Source organism: Gopherus evgoodei, chromosome 8 (genome assembly GCF_007399415.2).
Source record: "Gopherus evgoodei ecotype Sinaloan lineage chromosome 8, rGopEvg1_v1.p, whole genome shotgun sequence".
Lineage (NCBI taxonomy): Eukaryota > Metazoa > Chordata > Testudines > Testudinidae > Gopherus > Gopherus evgoodei.
In genome coordinates this window covers 12466561-12491306 of record NC_044329.1, presented here as the reverse complement: position 1 = coordinate 12491306, position 24746 = coordinate 12466561, and the positions used below count along the sequence as shown (strand labels likewise).

Here is a 24746-nt window from a genome sequence, read left to right as displayed (position 1 = left end):
CCAGCCTGTTGGTGGTACTGTGGCTGGTGAGGTAGGGTGTGTGTGATTGGGAATGTGCAGAGAGCCCTATCAGACTTAAAACCCCGTGTCTGCCTGTCCATCTGTGTAAGCTGGTAACCTACCTAGGCACAAAACCAACAGGGAGTCCGGTGGCACTTTAAAGACTAACAGATTGTTGTTTTTGTGGATACAGATTAACACAGCTACCCCCTGATACTTGACTACCTAGGCACAGAGTCTCTCCTTTCTGTCTGGGGTAGATGAGCATCAGTTCGTTATTATGGAAACAGTACCTCACTGAGAGAGAGGCAGGATTCCTGAGCTCCTTGAAAAAGCAGCTTTATCCTTAACAACCACATTCTTCTGCTTCTAGCTTCACAGTCTAAGAATAACAAGAGTTTCATTGGCTTCTCGTCCCCATCTGATAGCCCTCAAAGTAAATGACTATAATAGCTGTCATAGCTTGGCTTACCACATCTCAGCGGAGGCTGGAGTAGCCTACTTTTCACTTGTGCTTTTTCACATTAGATTTCCCAGCTCTGTACAGAGCAGTATATATAAAAATCCAGACCAGCTATTTCTTTCCTGAAGTGGCACTTCGTCCACGTGATTATTCTCAGTGATCCCTTCAGGGAGCTCTGAGGGGGAAAAAACCCTCTGATATCACAGGGACCAATGTGAGGAGATTGATGCAGACAGATTTAGCCGGAGGTAGGGTTATTTGTTTGACTTCGGAATCAAAACATGTGGGAGGTTGCTGCCAACAGATGTGTAGTAATGCTCGCAAGACAGAAAGAAATAAAAGCACCACATGAAGAGAAAAAATGGCTTTGTGGTGTCAGAGGAAAGTATTTAATTCCTCGAAAGATAGATTGTTCCCAAAGAGACCTAGGCCCAAAGCTTTCGTATTGGTCATTCCTGATGGCTCTCTTGAAATCTGGGATTCTGCTGAATGCAGGGTAAAAGAGGCAAGAATAGAGAGTGTGGAGAACAGATGAATTCTTATTAATAACCATCATCTATTTTTAAAAAGAATAAAAAATGCCATTAAAAATTGCATTTGATGTCACGTTTATTACTCCTGAAGTCAGTAATATTATGAAGCCAACTTAGCAGAAGGGGAAACTTGGGCAGAAAGTGCTTGAGGCCACAGAGACAGCAAGTAGGAGAGGGAGGTTTGGAACTGAGGAGTTCCTGGATCCTGGGCTTGTGTTCAGACCACTGAGCTGCTTTGTAAAACAAATTCAGCAGCTCCATGTTTACATCTGTTGAGACTGGTGTGGAAGCTCCTAAGGTGCAGGAGAACAGCCTGTTGTATGGACAGCTCCTAAGGCTGTAGGATAGGGTGGTAGAGGGAGGTAAACCAGCAAACTCTCTCAGGCTGCGTGGGGAAAACACATTAAATGATTGACAGTGTCCCAAAGAGCTAACAGCTGCTCTCTTTTGTATCATTGTCATATTACCTAGGGCTGACTCCTCCTTGTTTTTTTAGAGCTAAAGGATTCTCTTAAGGGAGCAGTAAAAATAAATGAAAGACTGATGGGGCCACCCCCCTTTCAGCATTAAGAAGAAGCCTTGTTGTGGAGAGCCTAATGCTGATCAGTGCACTGGGTGGTTTTTCTTGTGCCAGAGGCAACGTCAGACTTGGTAGTGTGCCTAGTAGGTTCCAGTGTAACGCAGACCTGCCCGAGCTGGGCTGGAGGAATAAGGTGAGCGCTAACCTGAGTCCCATGAATATTTGTGCTAATTCAAATCATTTCATGATCAAACTTGCAAATAAAACTGTTGCAAGTTCAGGGCTCTGCAAAGTCTGCGATAAGTTCTGCTCAGACTAAAGTGAGGGAGCGTGATTTCTGGGAGAAAAGGAATGTCTGGAATGGCTGTTAAGTCCTTCCTGGACATAGCTGTGTGCAGGGATATGTCAGGCAAGTAATGGCATCCCAGGGTGGGCAGCTTTCCTGTGCAAAACTAGGTGATTGGGGGCATCATTAAAAAGAGAGGGAAGGTCGACTAAATTTAGAGTAGTGTGGTTTAGAGGTTAAAGCAGGCATTGGGAATCAGGACTCCTGTATTCTATCCACAGGTCTTCCACTGTCTCATTGTGTGGACAAGTTTGGACCAATCAGTCTGGTCCATGATCTGTAAACTGGGGATATTGTGAGGCTCTGTTCATCCATGGTTGTAAAACACTCAGGGCTCTCTAGATGAAAGGCTCTTCAGAGCTGCAAACTACTGTTGTTTGGTAAGATGCTTGTTTAACACTTTTCTACATCCGAAGGCCAGGATTTAGGGAGCATAATGGCACAATAAGGCATTCACAGAGCTGGACTCCTGAAAGTGTAGCAGGCACAAGAAGGCAGGACCCCAGCCCTCAGTTGGCAGGCTTTCTTGGAAAGGAAAGTGCTGTTGAGAAAAGGAAAGTTCCCAGATGACTGCAGCATTTTCAGTGGTTGCTGTGAATGCTTAACTAGCCGCATTCTAAACACCCAGGTGAGTCCTCTGAGCAGCAGGCTTGCATGCTGTGGCTGGAAGCCGGTCTCAGTCTCAGAAAGCCTGGCAGCCACAAAGCCAGGTACGCAGGGGGATTTACTTAATGATCTTACTGAACTGGGCCTAAACCTCTCTGCCTAGTTTCTAGCTAAAACTTGGGATCTTTGTGCACTTTCAGTGGTTACAGCAACCTAGAGGGAGTTTGGAAAACTCCTCGCTAAATTCCAAACTCCTCGTGTGTATCCCCCAAGCTCAAATTCAGTCCCTCAGGTTGAGTAGCCCAGCAAACACAAACAATTCAGAGCTGCTTCCTGTGCCAGTAAATAGTGTGGGCCAAGTTTATTCCTTGGGTAACTTCACTGGGCTCCAGTGAAGCCCATTGACTTTCATGGGGTTACATCTGCAATACATTTGACCCATCATATGTTTCCCAAAGTTAAATGGAAAATTTCCCAAACAGCAGACACATGGTTTCACCCGTGCTTTGACTATAAGCTCAGTTTATCTTCATTCTTTCAGTGTACAGTCCTGGACCTGAACAAATAAACCCGATTGTAGGGCTCTGCTTCGAGGTACTTCAATCTTTATATAAGTTTTAAAACTCACTTACAAATATTCAATCTGTCTCAGCCAGAAGTATGCATTGGGCTCCATTGCTAATCCATGGGATTCATGTTCAGATACCTTATGCAGTAATGTTTTCCACTTCCGCTGTCGATCACTATCTGCCAGAGAAGACCAGTGGGCCTGATCTTGTATTAAGCTGGTGCCTAGGGGACACAACCAAGACTGGGTCCCCACTGTATTATGTGCTCCATATACACATTGTAAGAGAGAGCTCCTACCCCAAACATTTGAAAGTATAAATAGACAAGGCAAAGGGTGAGCGAAGGGAAGGATTATTATTCCTACTTTACAAATGGGAAGCAGAGAGAATAAGGGTTTATCTACACAAACAATGAGTTTATAGCAGGCTGGGGAGTAACTCTACCCCGCACTAGCCTGCCGTGCACCGTCTTTGTGGACCCTGCTGACGCACACTAACAGTTTCAAAGAGAATTATATCAAAGTGCATTAACAACTTGGTAATAAGCGTCAGCAGGGTCTGCGTGGACAGTTAGCTCATGGCAGGCTAGATTCACACCCCACCTTGCTGCAAACTAAATGTTTGTCTAGACAAGCCCAAAGTGACTTGCCCAAGGAGTCTGTGTTAGAGCTGGGATCTGCACCTTGCTTCAAGAGTTCCAGCTCAGTGACTTAACCTTCCACTCATAGATCAATTTCAAATGCCTTCACCGCTCATGAAGCAAGTAAGCATTGTTATCCCTATTTACCGATTGGGAAACAAAAGGTAGAGAGAGTAAGAGGCATGCCCAAGCTCGTGCAACAAGTTAGCAGCAGAACCAGAAATACAGCCCAGACCTCCTGAATCCTAGTGCCTTGCTCTAACCACTAGGCAAAGCACCACGCTTGTGGAGAGTGCCTTACTGTACATTCTGAAAAGCATAGCATCTCCAGTACCTAAAAACCAAGCTCCAATAGTTTGTTTTGGTGCAGTGTCCTGTTTACCCTGGCACATCCTTCTCTTTCTCATCTGATGGCAGTCATCTCACCCCACCCAGATTGCAAGCTGCACAAAGTATTTTTTTACAGCAGCAGCATCTGACTCTTTAAACACCTTCCTTGACCCACTGCTTTAAGCAGCTAAATTGTTATCCTGGAGGTTCTTTACTCCTTTTTATTTTAAGGAAATGAAAATTAGTAATGTGCAATTGCTCGCTGGTGGTTTCTTTACCTCTGTTTGGGCTGTCTTGTCTACCATCTGCTTCTCAGTTAGAGGCAATGCCAAGGTATATGGAGGGAAAGTCAATCTGTGCCCTTTTCGTGCTGTTACAGCTCCTGGGACATGCTTAAAAAGATGCAGGGCACACATCCTTCTGCATTAATCACTTCTTATGTGAATATATCAGTTAAAAACAACACCTGCAATGGCAACGATCCCTCTGGGTTGACACATAACCAAGAAGGTTTAGCATCCTGTCGAAATAGCCAGCATCTCTCAGGGTCTCCCACTATGCCACATGTTCCTTTTAGTGGAGTGCAACTGCGGCTCCTGGTGCAATGATAAACCACTGCCTACACCACTGAATGTAAGTCCATTAAAGGGTAGAAAAAGAGATTGAACTTCGCATGGTGCCCGCACAGTACAAGCTTTCACTGCAAAGGCGCATTCTGTCCTGAGAGTGTCTGCAATGTGGGTCACTTGAATGTTGAGATTTGCTGCAAGGTCAGGGGTGAAACACACGGTGTTTCGCCTTTGTGCTGAACATTCACTGTCCTTCTCATTTGTGAAGCCGTTGCAACATAAATAGGGACCCTGGTGTTTACAAAGGCTACATCTAGTGTCAGCCCTTGAGCATTTTTCCTCCTGTAAGTTAGGCCTGGTCTACACAGATTGTGTCACAGTATAACTGTGTCAGTTAGCTTGGTGACTTTTTCACTTTTTATCGAAATCGTTCTACCAGTGGAACCCCAAGTGTGGTTGCAGTTATAACAATATAAAAGTGCTTATGCCAGTGGAGCTTACTCCCATCTCATGCAAGAATACGCTATACCAGTATATGGACTTTTATACCGGTGTAACTATGGCCACGCTAGGTGGGGTTCACCCTAACTTGATGGGTGTCGTTAGAGCAGTACAACGTTTGTATGTAGGCTGGATCTTCATCTTTTTAAATGTGTTTTGTTAGTGTCCAAAAAATCATGGAGATTTCATAAACCACTTGTGATTTGAGGGCCTCAATTTTGAGGGCCCAATTTGAGACACCAGATTTTCACAGGGTGGTTGCTCAGCACTGTCTGAGCATCATGCCTTCTGCATGGCTCAGGTCAGGCCTCCAGATTTGAAGCACCCAAAATCACTAGTCACTTTTGAAAATTTAGGCGTATGTGTAAGAGCCCTGATCCTGCCAACACTTATGCACGTGCTTAACTTGAAGCATGGGCGTAGCCCCGTTGACTTTGGTGGGACTGCTTAAAGTTAAGCACATACATAAGTGTTGGCAAGATCAGGGCTTTAGGAATAAATAGTTTGTAGTCAGGTTTCTAATGATAAATTCTTTAGGTACTGCAGCTCTTTCTTATGCTCTCCTTTTCTTCTCCTAGGATTACGCCCCTGCTAGAGGAGTCTCCTCCACAGGTTTCCCCAAGCAGTCTGTCTGTCTCTGAGATTTCGGAAGTCCACAGGACGTGCTCACAGGGAGTGATCCGCTACGACCTGGATGAGATTGACGCTTGCTGGCTGGAGCTTGTGAACATGGAGTTCAGGGAGATGGGTAGGTGTTGCTGTTATTTCTCTACTTGCCGGGGAGCACACAGAGTTGGTATTATGCCTTATTAATTATGAAAACAAAAAAGATTGAGGCCTTCCATGCTGCTTTCACCCAGTAGAGCAGGGGTTCTCAAATTGGGGGTCGTGGCTTATGAGCCTCAAAGGGTCATGAGATAGTTATGTGGGGGTTGTGAGCTGTCAGCCCCCGAGACTGCCAACACAAAAAGTTTGAGAACCACTGCAGTAGAGCAAGGAGGTTGATTTACAGAACAGAATCCAGACTCCTGACTCCCACTTCTGCACTTTAACTCCATTCCCATCTCTAGCTTCATCTCCATTACTGCTCCCCAAAGCACTGTACTGCAGAAGTGCCCCATGGCCAGGAGAGGAAAAGGAAAGGTATGACACTGACATCTACTCCTCTTCCCTTGATTCTCTTCAAAATCACAAAGGCCATGCTCAACTGTCTTCTTGCCAAACTGACAAATGGAGGCAGAGGAAAGAAACGGCATTATTTCGGTCAAAATATGTACAGTTGAGGAATACGGGTCATGGGGTGCCTCTCCTTTTCCAGTTGTCTGTGCATGGCACAGCGTGATACTGCTAGCATAACTTTATATGCTTTATATCACTGCACATTTTAATCCATTTCAGTTAGACAGAAGTAAGTGGGATTGGGAGTTAGCCCATTAGTGTTCATGATGTTCAGCTGGGCAAACGTATTAGCACTGCTCCAAGAATCAGTTTGGTTGAGTTAAATCTGACTTTCTTTATTATTTCTTTAAAGGATCAGGTTACAAATACAGTGTCTTAAAAGCTTGTTAGTTGTGAAACTGCCACATTCATTGTTAACTTGCAAGACTGAGATGAGAACGCTGGTTTCACAGCTTGGGGAGGAAAGGAGACTGAGGTGCTAGCATGGCACCACAAGCAAACTGGGTCTCTTGCTTAACCAGAAGTTGCTTGTTATCTTTAACTTGCATCTTCCAAATGTTAATATTTTGGATTAGATAGATTTTTTTACCAATAGAAATGCAATAAGATATATATTGAATTTAAAAGCCAGAGATTAGGAAAGGGAGCTGCTTGTTGCAATAGTACACAGTGTAGATATTGCTGTAGTATCTTATTTTTACATTGCCAAAGAGTCCTGGAATGGAGCCCCTTTTGAAATCACAACCCAAACAATCCTACATTGTAGGAGTTTCTGTAGAGATGATGAAATATACTCCCCGCATCCCTAAGGAGTGAGCCTGCTGCCTCTGCCACACCTCCAATCCTTGATGAACCAGACATGGGAGAATTGGACTTGCTTGCATGGAGATGAAGAGTGATCCAGTAGGGCACTGATCTGGGAATCAGGAGATTGACACTGCCACTGACCATCTCTGTGACCTTGGGCAAGCTGCTTCACTTGGCTTCTGTGCATCTTTGTGTCCTCTCTGACCCTTTGTCTGTCTTGTTTATTCAGAGAGTAAGCTCTTTGGGGCAAGGACTGTCTCCTACTGTGTGTTTGCACAACACCTAGCACAGTGGGGCCCTGATCTCACATAGAGCCTCTAAGTGCTGCTGAACTACCAACGATAAACAGTAGTTTTGAATCCATAGATTTCCAATCACAGTAGTGCAAAGAAACCAGGAGCCCATCAGGCCGAATCAGCAATCTGTTTTTGTTTGTAAAAAGAGCCCAGTAACTACTGTCTTAGCCTTTAATATTCTGGGGAAGGGCAGAGATTTGAAAATAGTATCCAGTGATTTCCATGAGATCCACTGAGAATGTAGCTCTGGTATAAGGATTCTGCTGTTTTTCCCCTCTGCCTCAGGTCTGCATTAGAACTATGCCTAGGACATTTTTTCCAGTGACTTGAAAGAGAAACATGGCATAAATATAATACATCCTCCAACACAGTGTGGGCGGAAAAGTCTGGCAGGTGAAAAGTGTCGTCTTGAGGTTAATGCTCAGGATGGCAATTCACGAGTTCTGCTGTTTGCTACTGACTTACTGTGTGACCACGGCTAAATCACTTAAACTCTCTGTGCTTGAGTTTCCCAAACTGTAAAGTGGGGATGGTAATGCTTACCTACTCGCAGAAGAGTTCCAATGAAATATACTGGTGCTTTGTGATCCCCAGCTTGAGGGCACTATAGAAGTACAAAATACTATTATCAGTCTGAAGTGATGGGTTTATATGCTCATGGAATAAAACAAAACTAAACCATTGAAATAAGCAGGACTTCAAGCTTCTGTAACAAATTTCCAGAATCCGAACAACAGTAACACTTTGCATGTGTGCTTCATTTTTTCATCAGTAGGTCTCAAAGTGAGAAGAGATGTATCAAAGGAGGGTAAGCAATTTTATCTCCATTTTACAGATGGGTCAGGTCACACAGCAAGTCCGTGGCAGAGTAGAATTAGAACCCAGGTCCCTTCATCTCCCAGTTGAATGCCTAGTCCAGTAGATAGCAATGTGCATAAGCTGGCCTGGAGACAATCTGTCTTTTAGATCTGCAATGTTAGTAGTCCCAGTGATTCATAATATACTGGGATTTCTAAACAAGCTGTGTTATACTTCAGAATTGCCAACTCAGTCTTACTGGAGAATCGTAGCCTGTCCTCAAATTCAGAGAGCGTGGCTGAAGTCAGAAGATGTCCCTCAGCATAAGGAGGTTTGCAAAAGTTTAAAACTACATCTAGCCTTGCAGAAAAATTTCTGTCACCTGAAGTGTTATTAGGCTGTGCACAGGATGTGTCACATACAAAGAATTTAATGACAAATAAAAAGGCAGCATGATCCAAGACTGACTTTTAGGGAATCACAGAAGGTAGAGATGGAAAATACCTATTAGATCATCAGGTCTGTTCCTCTGCTGGTGCAATATTGTTCCATATAGTGTATTCCCTAATTCCTTTTCCAGTCCTGTCTTAGATGATGCAAGAGATGAGATTTGATCACTGAGATCAAATAAATCTTCCCAGTAGCAAATAGCTATATGCAGTTACCTGGGCACTTTCTGAGGGTACGTCAATACTACCCGCTGGATCGGCGGGTAGTGATCGATCTATCGGGGATCGATTTGTCACGTCTACATGTGATAAATCGATCCTCGATCACTCGCCTGTCGACTTCTGAACTCCAGCTCGGCAAGAGGCAGAAGCAAAGCTGACGGGGGAGCAGCGGCCGTCGATCCCGCGCCACGAGGACACCAAGTACGTGATTCTAAGTCATTCTAAGATATGTCGACTTCAGCTGCGCTATTCTCGTAGCTGAAGTTGTGTATCTTAGATCGATTTCACACACACACAGACACACACACACATACACACAGACCAGGCATGAGACAAGTAAGCAGCTTGACTGAGAAACAAAAGATTATCAGTTTAAATGTAAAGTCTAGTAATTGATCACATAAAAAGCTTTGTCCGTTAAAAAAACCTTCCTTTGTCATGAGCACATGCCAATAACCGGCTACTGTATCCTGTTGAAATATACTGTTTTAAAAGCTCCTAGCTGATAAAGATGAGTTCAACATTTAGGTGTGCCCGAACAATTTATTTGTTGCGGCTGCAATGTGAGATAATAAAGAAAGTGGATCTAAAGTAATTTGGATCAGACACTGACCAGATTTATGGGTATAGGACATTATAGACAGCACAAGACCTTTCCTTTTAGGGAGAAGCCCTGCTGTAAGTCTTTGGTTTTTTATTAAGATTTCATGCCACACGTTGTGATCTCCATTAAATTCAAACCTATTGTAGGATTGTGGCTAGAGAGACATCAAAGCCTCGGACTGAAAAATCCCCTTGCTGTGATAGGCACTTCATACACACGAAATCCTAGAGAAATTGCTAAAAATGTTGATGCCTGTATCAGTCTTGCTGAAGGCAGAATGACCATTTCTAAGTATTCCTCGACTTAGTCCGTACAGTATATGCTGCTTATATAAGTTCACAGTGGGTTCTGCACTCAGGGCTCTGTCGTAGGTACTTGAGGTGTTCTTGTTGTTTTATAGGGATAGCAAGAACCACCTGGGTCAGATTTACTCCTGGTGTAGCAGGGATGGGGTAGGAATTCATCATAATATGTGTAAGATATGTCTGTGTGATGATTAGAACATCTCAAGTCAAGTGAGGTGAAGTCCATCTTAAGTGGACATTGTTGGAACAAACTGAGGTCGGTGGAGTTACACTGGGGTGAAGTCTGCCCAGCTGGCCAAATTCAGCCGTTCAGTATGAGAGTGTGCATCCACTATTGATTCTACACACTTTATACCTGGGGGATCAAAAAGGGCTCTTTGCTGGAGGTTCAGATGACACCCCAAGAACCCACCCTCCACTGATTTGTTCTAATACGAGAACCCGGAAAGCCTGCAGCCCGTGTAAGCCCTGAGAACCGCCACTCTCCCCACGTGAGAGCAGGAGCCCTGTTGATATATATGGGAGGGACTGACGGCAAGACATTCTCTTTGAAGAGAACTTGATGTTAGAACCCACTCCCCTTCCTGTGACCAATTCTTGAAGCGTGGGATGTTCCTTCAGGAGTCACACGGGTCAACAGCAATACCTGGCATTACAGCTAGAGCCTTTTGTTACAAAAAGGCTAATGATTTTCAGTCACTTCCAATGTGAGCTGCAGTCAAACTAGTGACCTGGAAGTGAAAGGCACTGTAGCCAATTACCACTCCATTAAGCCATCCAGTCTCTTATGAGCCTTCTCTTATCAACATAATATGCATACCTGTATTACAGTTGGCTTTCATGGGTCACCTTGGTTTACTCAGCCAGCCTTTGTGTGAGTGTAATGACTCTGACACACCTCAGTCAGCTGGTGCAGAGCCCAAACTCAGCTCATAACTTCTCTCAGCAGATTTCCAATCCGTTGCACAATCCCCAGTATGGATTAATTAATCATTTGTTATCCCTTTGGGAGGGGCAGCAGAGATTAAAGTGAGTGTGTGTTTACTGAGCCACAGCTCTGCCTACAAGTGGTCTGATTCCCCTGATCACTGCACTTGTACTAACGGTAACAGCTGATTAGAGGCACTACCAATAACTTCCTCACATTAGGCAAACACCTTTTCCTTTGGAAATAGAACCATTGCACAGCAGATGGAATGGAGCGTAAGGCTTTAGAGAGAGGTTCCCAGATGGCATTCAAACTGGGGGCATGAAACAAAACAATTGATTGGTCAGAGCCTATTCACTGAGCTTTCACTGGTGCACTGAAGTGAGCCTGCTACCTCATTTTTATGATTCACTAGATATGATTTTAATCATCAGTATTTTTAAGGGATATTATTGTCTTTTTGGATCTAAATCTGATTCTTGTAAGATCCAGAAAGAAATATACTGTAGCCAGTCTTACACTCCTAACTAGGATATAGCTATATTGTTCTCTTTCTGAACCCTAAACAGTATGGAAATCAAGTTAATCATCTCAGAAGGAAGAAAACTGACTTGAGGGTTCAAACTTGTGTTTAAGTGGTATAGACTTGATACTTGGGCTTGGCTACACTGGCACTTTACAGCACTGCAACTTTCTCGCTCAGGGGTGTGAAAAAATACCCCCCTGAGCGCAGCAAGTTACAGCGCTGTAAAGCGCCAGTGTAAACAGTGCCCCCGCGCTGGGAGTGCGGCGCCCAGCACTGTAAGCTAATCCCCACGGGGAGATGGAGTACCTGCAGCGCTGGGAGAGTTCTCTCCCAGCACTGGCGCCGTGACCACACTTGCACTTCAAAGCGCTGCCGTGGTCAGTGTAGCCATACCCTCTGACCACTAAGCCACTGCTCTATGTAAGAGTTGTAGTTTGTGAGGCATTAGCTATGTGCTATATCTGATTAAAGTGCCATTGTCCCAGGGGACGCCACTGTCTTACAGAGGGTGCAACAGCAGCCGACAGGCCAGCGGTTAATTCTCATTCACGTCAGGCCTTTCATTGAGGATCTTACAACCTTTCAGAAACCTTAGGTCTGAGTCTCCACTCACCTAAGTTTTACGCTAGAGTAATTCCATTGACTTCAGTGGAGCTGCTCCTGATTTACACTGGTGTGAGGGAGTGGAGAATCAACCCCAGTGGGTCTCAGGACAGCCCTGTGAAATAGCTATGATTTATTATCCCCCTTTAGAGGGGCGGGGGTTACACTCTGGGATAGTGATGGAGTCAGAAATAAAACCCTGGTCTCCTGATATACACTTCCCTTTACTAACCCCATCCTAGTGCTTCTGTCATTGGCTGTCTCCTGGGTCTTTTTCAGATCTTGCTTACCCTGGTTCTATACTGGTGTAACTCCATTGACTTCTCTGGTCTTAATCCTGATTTACACTTGGATGAGTGAGAGTAGTATTAAGGCCTCTTTTTTTGTTTGTTTTTTTGCTCATACCATTTGGGAGTGGGATTCTTCTGCATTGTAGGATGAAGATACCAAGGGGCCTTCTGTCCCCACAGTGCAGTATGTTTCACATATGCCGCTCCCAGTGGGGTATGTGGAGCCCTGTCGTTTTTGTTGTGGGTTCCATTTCCTTTAAATGACTGACTGACTTCCCCCTTTTAATTGCCTCCCCACCATCCTGCTGCCATAAGGGATTGTTAATGTACAAAGGCTTTGACTGGAATCTTCTGCTAGTCATCTACTTTTAATGGCCATAATGGACTATTTACCCCTGTGTAATCCATATGCAGAGCTCCCACGTTGTGTGGTTTCACAAAGATGTTCAGCTCTGCAGCTGAATCCAGGCTTGCGGTAGTTATTGTTAATGAGTTGAGAAAGCTTATCTCCATTAATAATTCAGGCTCTGTTTGTTTGGATTTTTGTTTTAGAGAAATCTTGCCAGTTTGGGGCTGTTTTATAACATATCTGTACGGCAGCCCACAAAAAGCATTCATGGGTACTGTGTGCGTGAATGAGAACAGGAGCTCACTACACAATCATTTTAAAGGTGGACTTGTTTGATGATAATAGAAGAACCAGCAAATCCTCCACCACTTCTCGTTGTATTAACAATTTACAAGTGAAGGACATTTAGTACACAAAGTGGATGCATATCTACAGCGTGGAAGTATCTTGAGAACAGATGCTTGTCTCAGTTACAGCAGTGTCAGTCCGGATTAACTCCGTTGGTGTAAATGAGAACAAAATGTGGCTTTTTGTTATTTACTATTCACGGCCAGCAGAGCAAATGCCATTTTGCAAATGGATTTGACTTCTTTTTTCATTTCAGTCTTTGGGATGGATTCTTAACGACGATGATGATGCTAGGCACCTAAAGGCCCCGACTGAGTTTGTGGTCCCATTGTGCTAGGCACTGTACAAACACATAGTAAGAGACTGTCCCTGCCCTAAAGAGCTTGCAATCTAAATAAAGAAGGCAGGCACAATGTGGAAGGAGAAACGAACACACAGAATATAAATGACCTGGAGAATGGCAGAACCAGGATTAGAATCCAGGTGGCCTCACTCTAGTGCTTTATCCACTAGTCAAAACAGTTTCCACTTATGCTGTTCTACCCAGATCCAATTAGTGAAGACCTGCATGGGCTTATCTGAGAGCAGAAATGAGCCCATAGACCTTTATTGGGCTGATTGTTTTATTTCTGGGCTGCCCATGAAAAAAGTTAGAAGGAAGAATCAGAGAGTCAGATTCCGATACTCTTATTCCAGTTCAGGAGCATTTTACTCCGTGAGTAGTCTCATTAGCTACAGCCAGATTACTCAGGGAGTAATGTATAACTGCATATGAGTGAGGGTATCAGAATCTGTCCCAGAAATGGCAAAAGTTAGACAGTGGGTCTCAAGGGAAGAAGAAGAAGAAGAAGGAAAAAAAAAAAGAAAGAAAGATACTTAAAATAATAATCCAAATTAATTTTGTGTGAAAATAGCCTTAGCCTTCAAGCTTATCTCACCAAAGCTTGCTAGGGAAGCTAGAAGTATTTGCAGGTAGTTTTCCATAACCATTTGCAGAGGTGAAACACTGTGACCCCCTGAAAATGAAAGCATTAGATGATTTAACTCCATACGGAGACAGAGCTTGCAGGAGCACCCCTCTACTGTTACCTTACAAATAGGTTAGTAGGATCTGTGGTCAGTAGTGGAAATGTAGGTTTTAGCGCTCTTGATTTTATTTGTTTTCAGCATAATCAGTTTTTCTGTGTAGTTGTTTATTATTTACATAAACTCTTTAAAATAAATGCATCAGTTTCAAACAATATTCTGAGCCTGGCTGGTGGAAGGGGTGTAGCTTTAATCAGAAGTGCCCCAGGACAGCTCTGCGAGTGAAAAGCATTATTGCAGAAAGACAGCAGATTATTAAGTGGCTTCTAAAACACTTTGTCATCATCTGAAATTTGAGCAATAATTGATGTCAGTGGGTGGCATAAAGGGTGATAATTGGTTCCTGTAAATCTTTTAAGTGCATTAGCAGGATATGATTATAACAAAATACCTAGAAGTTTTGCTGCATGTGTTTAGCTCATATGCAGATTGTATGCTTTTTATTTATTTTATTGGTCACATTGTTTATTAATATTTATAAATGGTTAACATATGATGATGAGATATCATAAGCATGTTGTAGAACATGGGTAGTTTGGGTTGTAGATATTTGTAAACATGTAAGTAGAAGATCTTATTGACTGTTGTAAGCCATAGTTATGAGCAATCTGTTCACCTGGTGGAGTCTATAACAATTGATTAATCAGTTATTAAAACATTTATTAATAATTAACCCTTTATAAAATGATACCTTAATATAGAATGTGAGTATTTTATTTGTTGATGTGTTTGTGCCGTGCATCACAGCAGGACCTGAGCACTTCTCAGCATCCCTGGGAGGGAAGGGAGTATTGTTACTCCCCTTTTTACAAACGGGGAGCTGAGGCACATAGAGCTTATATGACCTTCCTACAGTCACATGTTAATTTTGTGGCAGAGCCAGGAACAGAACCTACACCTCTTGACACCAATGAGTGACGATCATGTGGACACTGGGCTGAGTTTTCAAAGCTGCCTAGGGGATTTAGATGCACAGCTCCCATTGCAATTAATAGGAGCTATGTATCTAAATCCCCTCTAGTGCTTCGAAAATCTTAGTCTACATCATCACCATTATGCAGTCGGATCACTTAGTAACTAGAATACTCTTCACCGAACATCTACAGAAATGTATTTTGATAAGAAAATAACCCTATGAATACATAGCACTTAGCACTCTGCATCTTCAGATTGCTCTAATTCTCAGAACATCACTGTGGGGTAACTAAGGATCATTATCTCAGCTTTACAAATGGAGACACTAAAGCAGACAGTTTTCTGAGTATTTGGCCCAAGGCCATAGAAGGAAACAGTGTTAAAACTGGGATTTGATCTCATGAATCCCTGGCTTCCAGTCCTATGCGTGAATACTCCCCTTGCTGGCTCGTAAAGGAGTCTATGCTCTTGCATTTCTAATTTGTCAAAGATTATAATAGACCCAGGAGCAGCGATTGACTTTAGACAGTTTTGCAAAACTTATTTGAAGAAAAATGGGGGTGGGACAGTGATCTATTTATTTCGAGAGAGAGATGCCAAGGTTTATTGTTTGTGAATCAACTAATGGCACAGCCTGTTGTCTTGAAGATTAAGAACATAAGAATGGCCGTACTGGGTCAGACCAATGGTCCATCTAGCCTAGAATCCTGTCTTCCAGGAGTGGCCAGTGTCAGATGCTTCAGAAGGAGTGAACAGAACAGAGCAATTTATCGAGTGATTCATTCCCTGTCGTCCAGTCCCAGCTTCCGGCAGTTAGAGGTGTAGGGACACCCAGAGAGCATGATGTTGTGTCGCTGACCTTCTTGGCTAATAGTCATTCATGGGCCTGTCTTCCATGAACTTATCTAATGCTTTTTTGAACCCAGTTATACTTTTGGCCTTTACAGCATCCCTTGGCAACAAGTTCCACAGGTTGTGTGTTGCGTAAAGAAATGTTTCCTTATATTAGTTTTAAATGTGCTGCCTATTAATTTCATTGGATGATCCCTGATTCATGTGTTATGTGAAGGGATAAATAACCCTTCCTTATTCACTTTCTCCACACCATTCATGATTTTATAGACCTCTTATATCCCCCCTTAATTGTCTCTTTTGCAAACTGAACAGTCCCAGTCTTTTCAGTCTCTCCTCGTATGGAAGCTTAAAAGCTGTTCCATATCCCTAATCATTTTTGATGTCCTTCTCTGTACTTTTTCAAATTCTAATATATCTTTTCTGACCTGCACGCAATATTCAAGGTGTGGATGTACCGTGGATTTATATAGTGACATTACGATATTTTCTGTCTTATTACCTATCCCTTTCCTAATTGTTCCTAACATTCTGTTAGCTTTTTGACTGTTTGTTTGTTCATAGCTGTTTTGTTTCCAAATATACGCCACAGGGTAAAAGGATTTATTGTTTTAGTAAATTGATTTCAGTAGAGTGCAATTTTGTTGGCAATAAGTCTCAGTTTTGCAAAAGGTGGCTCCTCCTAAATATTTTTGCCCCAGCATACCAAGTAAATTCAAACTAGAATACAGAAAGGTAGAGAATGTATTTCAGCAAAAGAATGTCACTACTTCACATGGCGTGTATAAGGGAATTCGTCTAATAGTTACACCGGTGTCTGGGAAGCCTGAAGTTCTGAGTTCTATTCCAGCCTATGCTACTGACTTCCTGTGTGACGTAGATGAGTTACTTTACCTCTTAGACTCAGTTCCCATACCTGTATAATTGAGCAAATAATATTTACCTACCCTATTTACACACCCTTAATTAGTGTGTGTAAAACACTTTGAGAACTTCAGCTGAAAGGTGCTACATCGCTGTAAGTGCAAAGTATTGTTATTACAGGATTTATGGTGGCTGTTGTTAGTCGTCACTTCAAGGGGCTCTCATCCCATGAGCCATTAGTACCTTTCTCCCACTTTCTTCAGAATCTGACAAGGAGGCTATGGCTGACCTCACAGTGAAGAGGTAGAGTCAGTGCTACTTGTGGGTTGGCCTGTAGGGAAATGTATGTCTAGTCTCTCCACAGAAATGGGCTGTGTCATCTGAGTCAGAAATGTGGTAACCTGCAGCACTGGGGCCTCCAGGATTTGACGGGAATGAGGCAAAAGGTTAATTCTAATAGAGGAACATGATGGGATCCTTAGGAATCTGTCAGTGGTGTACATGACCCCACAGTTATGTGGATAGGGAGAAAATGAGTCTTTGTAGAATAGTTCCCCGTCACACGCCCAGAAGGCACATATACAAGGAATAGCCTCCTGTTAGGAGCCAGGTCCAAATAACAGGTATGTGTTGTCCTTTTCTAAGTCATATCTGGAGACCTCCTGGAGTGACTTATAGTCTGACAACTCCTCCACCTCTTCCGCTTCCTTCCTTCTCCTCTATGGGATGCTTAGTTTGGTTGGATACATGATGCCATTTCTCCTCCTGGCCTGTGCAGTGGTGTCCCAGTCTGGGAAGGAAGAGACTATCAGCTTCACCTTTGATCGTGGACTGCCAGAGGAGGACATGGAAACTGTACTTTTCAACTTGCATAGGTTCTACAGCATCATCCCATCAGGAGGATGAGGTTCCTGTCACCACAGATAGGGAAGGAGTATGGCCTCTAAGGGACATTGGTCCATCTAATCGAAGCACCAAACACTCCCCAAGATTCTGGGGATCTTTCCACAAGTTAATCCACACATATACCAGAGGAGGGGAGGGCAGAATGTCTTGCCAGTTCCTATAGTAAGCTGGCAGTTGAAGTGTCCTGCTGGCGATGGGACCATGTAGGCATGGTAAGGGCTTGTATTTTGCTGGGAGCATGAGATTAGGGCAGCACTGGAGGCCTCATGTAAGATAATGGAGGGGGGGAGATGGTGCCTCGCTGTCCCTCACTGAATCCTCAGAGCCCCAAATCCAGGAAGTTCCTGTAAAGGGAAAGATGGGGCCTATCCTCATCTCCTGTCACTTCCACACATGCAGTGCATTCTGGCCATTTATGCAGGCTCCCTCCCGCCCACAGGTGTATTTTAATAGGATGACTTGCCCCTGTATCTCTTACTCTCAGACAGTCAGCTAATGGCTGGGAATGGGTGACCCTAACAACCTATTCAGGTTCATTTCAGTTCATATAAACACCCAGAAGTTCTAGTTTGCTCATATGAAAAGCGTTGAACTTACTTGGTGTATAAATGGGCCTAGTTAGAAATTCCATGAGGACACTCATCAGAAATGACCATCCCCAGCACCCTCAGCATTCAGATATCTGAGAAAGGGATCTGGATGACCTCATGGAAAGAGTAATAGACATGGAGCCTTTTACTTTTTGGCTAGTGTTTTGAATAGGACCCCAGTCTAGCAGTGTTTACAGGGGCATGAATATTAAACACTCACTTCCAGACATGGTCCCTCTAGGTCAGGGTCAAGGTTCATAGAACAGTGTACGTTCTGCCAGTAGGTCTTAACTGAATAAAAACCTGTTTCTCTTGAGCTTCGTTTGGAATCCATAAACCCAATTCTGATCTCAGTAATTATGTGCGTAAATATGGAATAACTCCATGGACTTCATTGGACTTATTCAGTGTCACCAAGATCAGAAACTTTTTCCTTTTTCATCATGCCATGTTGAAAATAACAGTATCAGTATTGTATACAGCATGGGATATTTTGGTTGGGTTTCTCTGCCAAAAAGACAATTTTATGAATGGAGCTTAATAGGGACAACTTTATATGATGCAGAAGAAGATAAACAGGGCATAAATGAAAAAGAACTTCACCTTCAGGCCCCAATGTTTAGTGATTCATAAGCCATTAATTTCTTTGTACACATCAAGTACAATTGTCATTTCAGTAGACTCCATGGTATTCTGAATAGAGCTTGGCAAACTAATTCCACATGTAACTACATCTATATTGAATTACTCTTGGGGGAATTCTGTGCCACTGCATGTGCACAGAATTCATGTCCCCTGCATATTTCTTTGCTTCCCCGCAGAAAAATGACTTTCTGACAGGGAACCAAAGGGAAGCTGCAAGAGCAGTTATGCACCACTTCCTAGCAGTGCAGGTACATCATTTCAGGCACCCAGAACAGCCAGAGGAGAGGTACATCACCACGGGGCTGGGGACATCCCAGCCATTGGCTCCTACCCTGAGAAAGGATCAGCTTCTAGTCCCAGTTGAGCTGGAGGCAGGAGAGGATGGAACTTGCTCTTCCCCTGCAAGGAGTGGCTGGGGCTGTATCAAACCCATCCCCAGAAACCTCCCCAAACTGCAGGAAGGTCATCAGCCTCCCCTGCTTCCTCTCCCCCTTGCTCAGCTGCAGGGGGAGGGGTCACTGTATGGGGAGCTGCTCCTCCATTCACCCAGCCCCATGCATCCAGACCTCCTATACCCAGAAACCCCTGCCAAGCCTCACCCCGTGCATCCAGAACCCTCCTAACCCTCCATACCCAAACCCCACCCCACTGAACCTCAGTCCCTGCATCTGGAGCCCCCCTGCACCCAGGCTCCCTGCCTCCAGGCCCCTACCCTACACCAGACCACCCCCACTGAGCTCCCTGCACTCAGACCCCAACACTAATGAGCTCGCCCTGAGCCCCCACATCCAGACCCCATGCCACTGACCCCCAGCTGGCTGCACTCAGACTCCCACCCCACCAAGCCCCACTCCCAAAGCACCTAGACTCCCCTGCTGAGATCCCCACACCCAGACCACTACTGAGCCCCAACAACCTTCATCTGGAAGCCACTGCAGTGTCCCATTGCACCTGCACCTGGAGCCCCCCCAACGAACCTCTGTGCATCCAGATCCCCCCACACCTAGACCCCCCCACTGAGCTGCCTGCACCCAGATTGTCCCACATAGAACCCTCTCACCCCACACCTGGATTCCCCCACGCTGAGCCCCTTCATACTTGGATCCTGCCTGGTTGAGCCTGTCTGCCCCACACCTAGTGCAGAGGGGCAGGGCCAGGGTGTTTCCGGGGCAGGGCCAGGCTTTGTGTTGTATTAGGGTTGGGTGGAGCCTCGCTGCTGAATCCATGTCCCAGGAGTGGGTGCTGGGGGAGCTGCAGGGTGATCTCCCACTTTCGTGCGGCCAGTGGTCCCCACTGCCATGCTGCAGTCTCTCCATTTATTTATTGACAAATAAAACTTGCAGAATTTTAAAATATTGTGCACAGAATTTTTAATTTTTTGGCACAATATGCACTCAGGAGTACCAAAATGTGTTTGTTTATGCATGATTCATAGATATGCCATCTAAAAAATGAAACATTTAAAAAAGTGAGGAGCGAGTGCTGATTCATTACAGGTGTTGTAAATTCCACATGCCGTTCAAAGGCTGAATTCTGCTTCTGGGTGCATGTCCAAAGCTCCATTGAAGTCAGACTCGCTTTCAAAGCTAAGTAGGACATTTGGTTTTTAAGCAGTGAGGTGGGAGAGGTTTGACATTGACACGACCTTTCCTGTGGGTTAGGCTGGCAGTGACAGGGTATCACTATCAATTAAAAATGTACAACCTTGCATGAGAAGTTTGTTTCCACTTGGAGTGTAATGGGTACTCTCCAGGTGCCAATGTGATCCTGACTCCAGAGTTTGGGTCAGTTTTAGGTTTCCTATGGAAACCACCTTCCCTCTTTCCCCTTCTTCATGAATAGCAAACACTTAATCATACTCTTCATAGTCATTTCTTAGCTGCTCAGAGGCTGCTCTAGACACAGCAAGCCTGCTCTGTCAGGTGTGATATGCAGAAAACTCTTCTGCTTCTGTCCCTAAGGAACAGAAAGAGATTTTAATAGTGACTTTCATTTCCGAAAGAGTGAAAAACAGAGGCCGAAATATTTGCTCCAATAACAAAGTTGTTGAAATGGTCTGTTCCTAAAGGGACCTTGCCAAAGTAAAATTAATGAGCCAGGTTTTCACACAACCCACTCTCCCTGCACTGGAGGAATCGGCTGCACCATCCTTAAGGATGGCACATTCTCTTTTGGCGATTCCCTGTGGTGGTGCAACTCCCAACCCAAGGTATTGGCTACATCTAAGCTCTGAAGCATGAGGTGTTGTGAACCAGATTGCCAATGAAGGGTGCTTGAAATGGTTACATGATTGCAGCTCTCCAAATACCTGTGAGGCACCATGTGCCATATTTGGGCTCGGAAAGGATCACGCATCCATCCAGTGGGCTTGCTCGCAATAAAACAGGTAGCGTCAGGCTTCTTTGCATGTTGTGGCATAACAGCTCAAGTGCTTGAAAGGGCCCCGATAGGGAATGGGATTGACTGGCTTAGATTGACACAGACGTGTAGAATGCCAATCCAGAAGTTTGCATAGACTTGTCAAGCCAAAGTAAACGATGCCAGTGGAAGAGCGTGGGAGAAGAACTTAAAAAGCCAGACAATGGCCTGTTTGTTTGCCCACTTCTCCCTACATGTGCCCTTAATACCTGAGAGGTTTTTTTTCCAGCATGTTATTGGGTCATTAGGACTTGGTGCAAAAGGAACACATCCTGCAGGCCTTATCAGCAAAACTCCTCTGGAAGCCATTGGGAGTTTTGCCTGAGGACATGGGGCTGAATCCTGGTCATGTTGATATTCCTGGAAGCTTTGCCACTGGGTTCAGTGGGCTCAAAAATTAGCCCTGGGTGAGAACTTCAGAATTTGGTTCCATGTTAGTTCAGCATACAAAAACTGTGCACCATGTAGCCACTTAACTTTTTATTATGAATTTATCTTTGTCTTTTTCCCTTTAGTGTTTAAAAATCAAGAATTGTTCCCCTGCTGCCCAGCAGCAGGGAAGGTAGAAAACCTCTATAACGAGTACTCTGCAGTAATCTACAGTAATGGTCCCAACCACTGTAGCTACTCAGTTGTAAACTGAAGTGGCTAGTTACTATAATTGTCGAAAATTGCAGTGTTTTGTTTTGTATTTTTAAATAAAGGAATCCTGGTATTCTGAAGCATCACAAGTCAAATTCCTCTGTTGCCTTTGTACATATGACAGATCCCTCCTCTGATCACTATTATATATTAAATAAGCTAGCCCACTAGAGTTCAAAGCTTAAATTGCTATTGTAGCCCTTCAATGTTTAGTTGGAAATCACCTTCTCCATACCACTAACAAATATTCCTGACTTATGTGTGTTGGTTTTGTTAAAATTCTGTGCTCTCGTGCCTCATGGAAAACATCACATAGACTCTATGGATGTTTTTTTAATTTTGCTTTTTCTTCTTTCCTTCATTACCTGAAGTGACCAAATGCTATTTGTAACATCCTAGTTGTTGTGCAGATCGCTATGATCTTACAATCAGGTGAGGGGAGAAACAACAGGAGAAGATGAATTCCTAAGCAAAAAAAAAATCTGCATTTCATGGAAATATCCTTAGCATTCTATGGGGGAGCAGCAGGATCGTTTGCAAATAAGGGAAGGTGAACCACAGTTATTGTGTACTTAGACTTTCCATGGAGATAAAGGGCTGTGTCTTGCCATCGATCAGTGAGCTGAACTCTTATTGACTTCTGTGCAATGGCAGGAAGTGGCTTAGGAAGAAGCACCTGAAGTGGAAGATGGTGAGAGACTGAATTCATTGGAACGCAGTTCAGCAATGGCAGCATTTCATTGTCAACAAGCTACTGGGGTAGCATCCCCATGGCAGCAGTGATTATGGATATGTCACAGCCACTATGGAAAAGTGGTATCATCCCCATATTAGGGATTGTCACTGAGGATAAGCCTCTGGTGAAAGCGTCCTCGCCACTAGTTGTCACTAGAGGTGCTAGTACAATGAGAATAAAAAGTGTGACAACAAATACAAGCCCAAACCTCCCCTGTAACTGACCTCCTGACTGTATTTGTACTGACCAGAAACAAAGAACGATGTTACCCTCAATTTCAACCTTTGTCTCCAAATTTACAGTTCTGTTTAACTAGCCTCTAAAGCAGGGGTGGGCAAACTTTTTGGCCCAAGGGCCATATCAGGGTTGCACAACTGTATGGAGGGACGGGTAAGGAAGGCTGTGCCTCCCCAAACAGCCTGGCGCCCGCCCCCTATTGGCCCCCTCCCAGTTCCTACCCCCTGACTGCCACCTTCAGAACCCCCAACCCATCCAACCCCCTCCGCTCCTTGTTCCCTGACTGCCCCGACCCCTATCCACACTCCTGCACCCTGACAGCGCCCCCAGGATTCCCACCCCCTATCCAATCGCCCTCTGTGCCTCATCCCCTAACCACCCCCTCCCGGACTCCCCACCCCTAATTGGCCCCCGGGATCCCACCCCCTTATCCAGCCCCCCCTGCTCCCTATCCCCTGACTGCCCTCCCGACCCCTATCCACATCCCCACCCCCTGACAGACCCTCCAGGACTTCCACTCCCAACCCTCCCTGTTCCCCATCCCCAGACCGTCCCCCCAGAACCTCCCCCCCCATCCAACCACCCCCTCCTCCCTGACTGCCCCCCCAGGACCACCGCTTACCAGCAGCAGGAGCCCACAGCCATGATACCTGGCCAGAGCCAGCTGTGCTCACAACGGCATGGCTGTGGGGAGAAGGGATGCTGGGGGAGGGGCCAGGGACTAGGCCATCCAGCCAGGAGCTCAGGGGCCGGGCAGGATGGTCCCGTGGGCCAGATGTGGCCCGCAGGCCATAGTTTGCCCACATCTGCACTAAAGGGTCAATTTTCACAGTCTTAAGAAATAAAGCATTGACTTTGCAATGCCAAAGCTTGTCTGAGCCCTTCCTGCAGCAAGCATCTTTGCAAGACTTGTCTCCTTGAACATTTAAACTGTCAGACCTAATTATCCGCATTGGTTCAGCTGGATGGAGTTTTTTCCTCTTTGCCAGCAGCAATATTTTGAAACATAAACCGTATCCACAGTTAAAAGCAGCAGTTTTCTGAATCACAGATCTTATCATCGTCATGAATTCACCTCTTAAGTTAAAGCCCAAAGTGTCTCCTTTGTGAAATACGGCTTTGTGCAAAGACTCTCCAAAGGGAGGGCTCTGCCTGCTTCACCCCAGCAGGCAAAATGTCCTAGGGACAGCAGGGCTGGTATCCCTTTGTTTTTAAGAAGCAAGATTGGTTTAATTGGGAAGCATCAGTGTCATTACTCTGCCTCTTGCCTTTCAGAAAAGCCACAGCTGGATGAGATCACCTTGGAGAGAGTGCTGGAGGAGCTGGAGACGATGTGCTACGAGAACATGAACATTGCCATTGAGACGGAGGAAGGCCTGGGCATTGAGTACGACGAGGACGTGGTATGCGACGTGTGCCGGTCCCCAGAGGGAGAGGATGGCAACGAGATGGTTTTCTGTGACAAGTGCAATGTCTGCGTGCACCAGGTGAACGACGTCTCATCATGCGTGGGCCAGCGCTTTCAGCCTGATGCGCGTATCTGACCTTTGATTAGCTAGAACAAACACAGGCTTGACATTGAAAGTCTGAAATAGCAAAGCATGGTACTGGCTTGGGCAGCCTCTGCCATTCCTGCTGTGACCAGAGAGCTTCACCCCACTTCTGCACCTCTGATAAACTTTCTGGGGTCCCTCCTCTGAAAGGATTGTGCACGGGGCGGAATTCTTTGGTCCTTACTCGGGGTTAGGGTGTACAGCCCTGCATCGGGGCAGTACACCCAAGAGGCCTTGTGCCTTAACGGGAATGCAGAGCACAAAGCAACACAAAGGAATGGGCACAGCCGATATTGCTCACCTTATGCCAGCGGTTCTCAAGCAGGGGTACATGTACCCCTTGGGGTACAGAGAGGTCTTTCAGGAGGATGTCAGCTCATCTAGATATTTGCATAGTTTTACAACAGTCTACATAGAAATCACTAGTGAAGTCAGTGCAAACTAAAATTTCACTCAGACAGTGACTTGTTTATACTGCTCTATATACTATATTAGAGCGGGGCTGCGGGATGGGTTTAGGG

The 24746-nt window shown here is 44.8% G+C and overlaps 1 protein-coding gene across 9 annotated transcripts in view; it reads left to right on the top strand.

Moving 5' to 3' along the window:
• JADE2 (jade family PHD finger 2) overlaps positions 1 to 24746 on the top strand; it is a 144829-nt gene that overhangs the window by 72401 nt on the left and 47682 nt on the right. For all 9 annotated transcript variants that reach the window (XM_030573632.1, XM_030573633.1, XM_030573628.1 and 6 more), the window contains 2 exons: positions 5656 to 5825; positions 23948 to 24159. In XM_030573632.1, coding sequence (XP_030429492.1) covers positions 5656 to 5825; positions 23948 to 24159 — 382 coding nt within the window. The remainder of the gene's footprint in view (positions 1 to 5655; positions 5826 to 23947; positions 24160 to 24746) is intronic.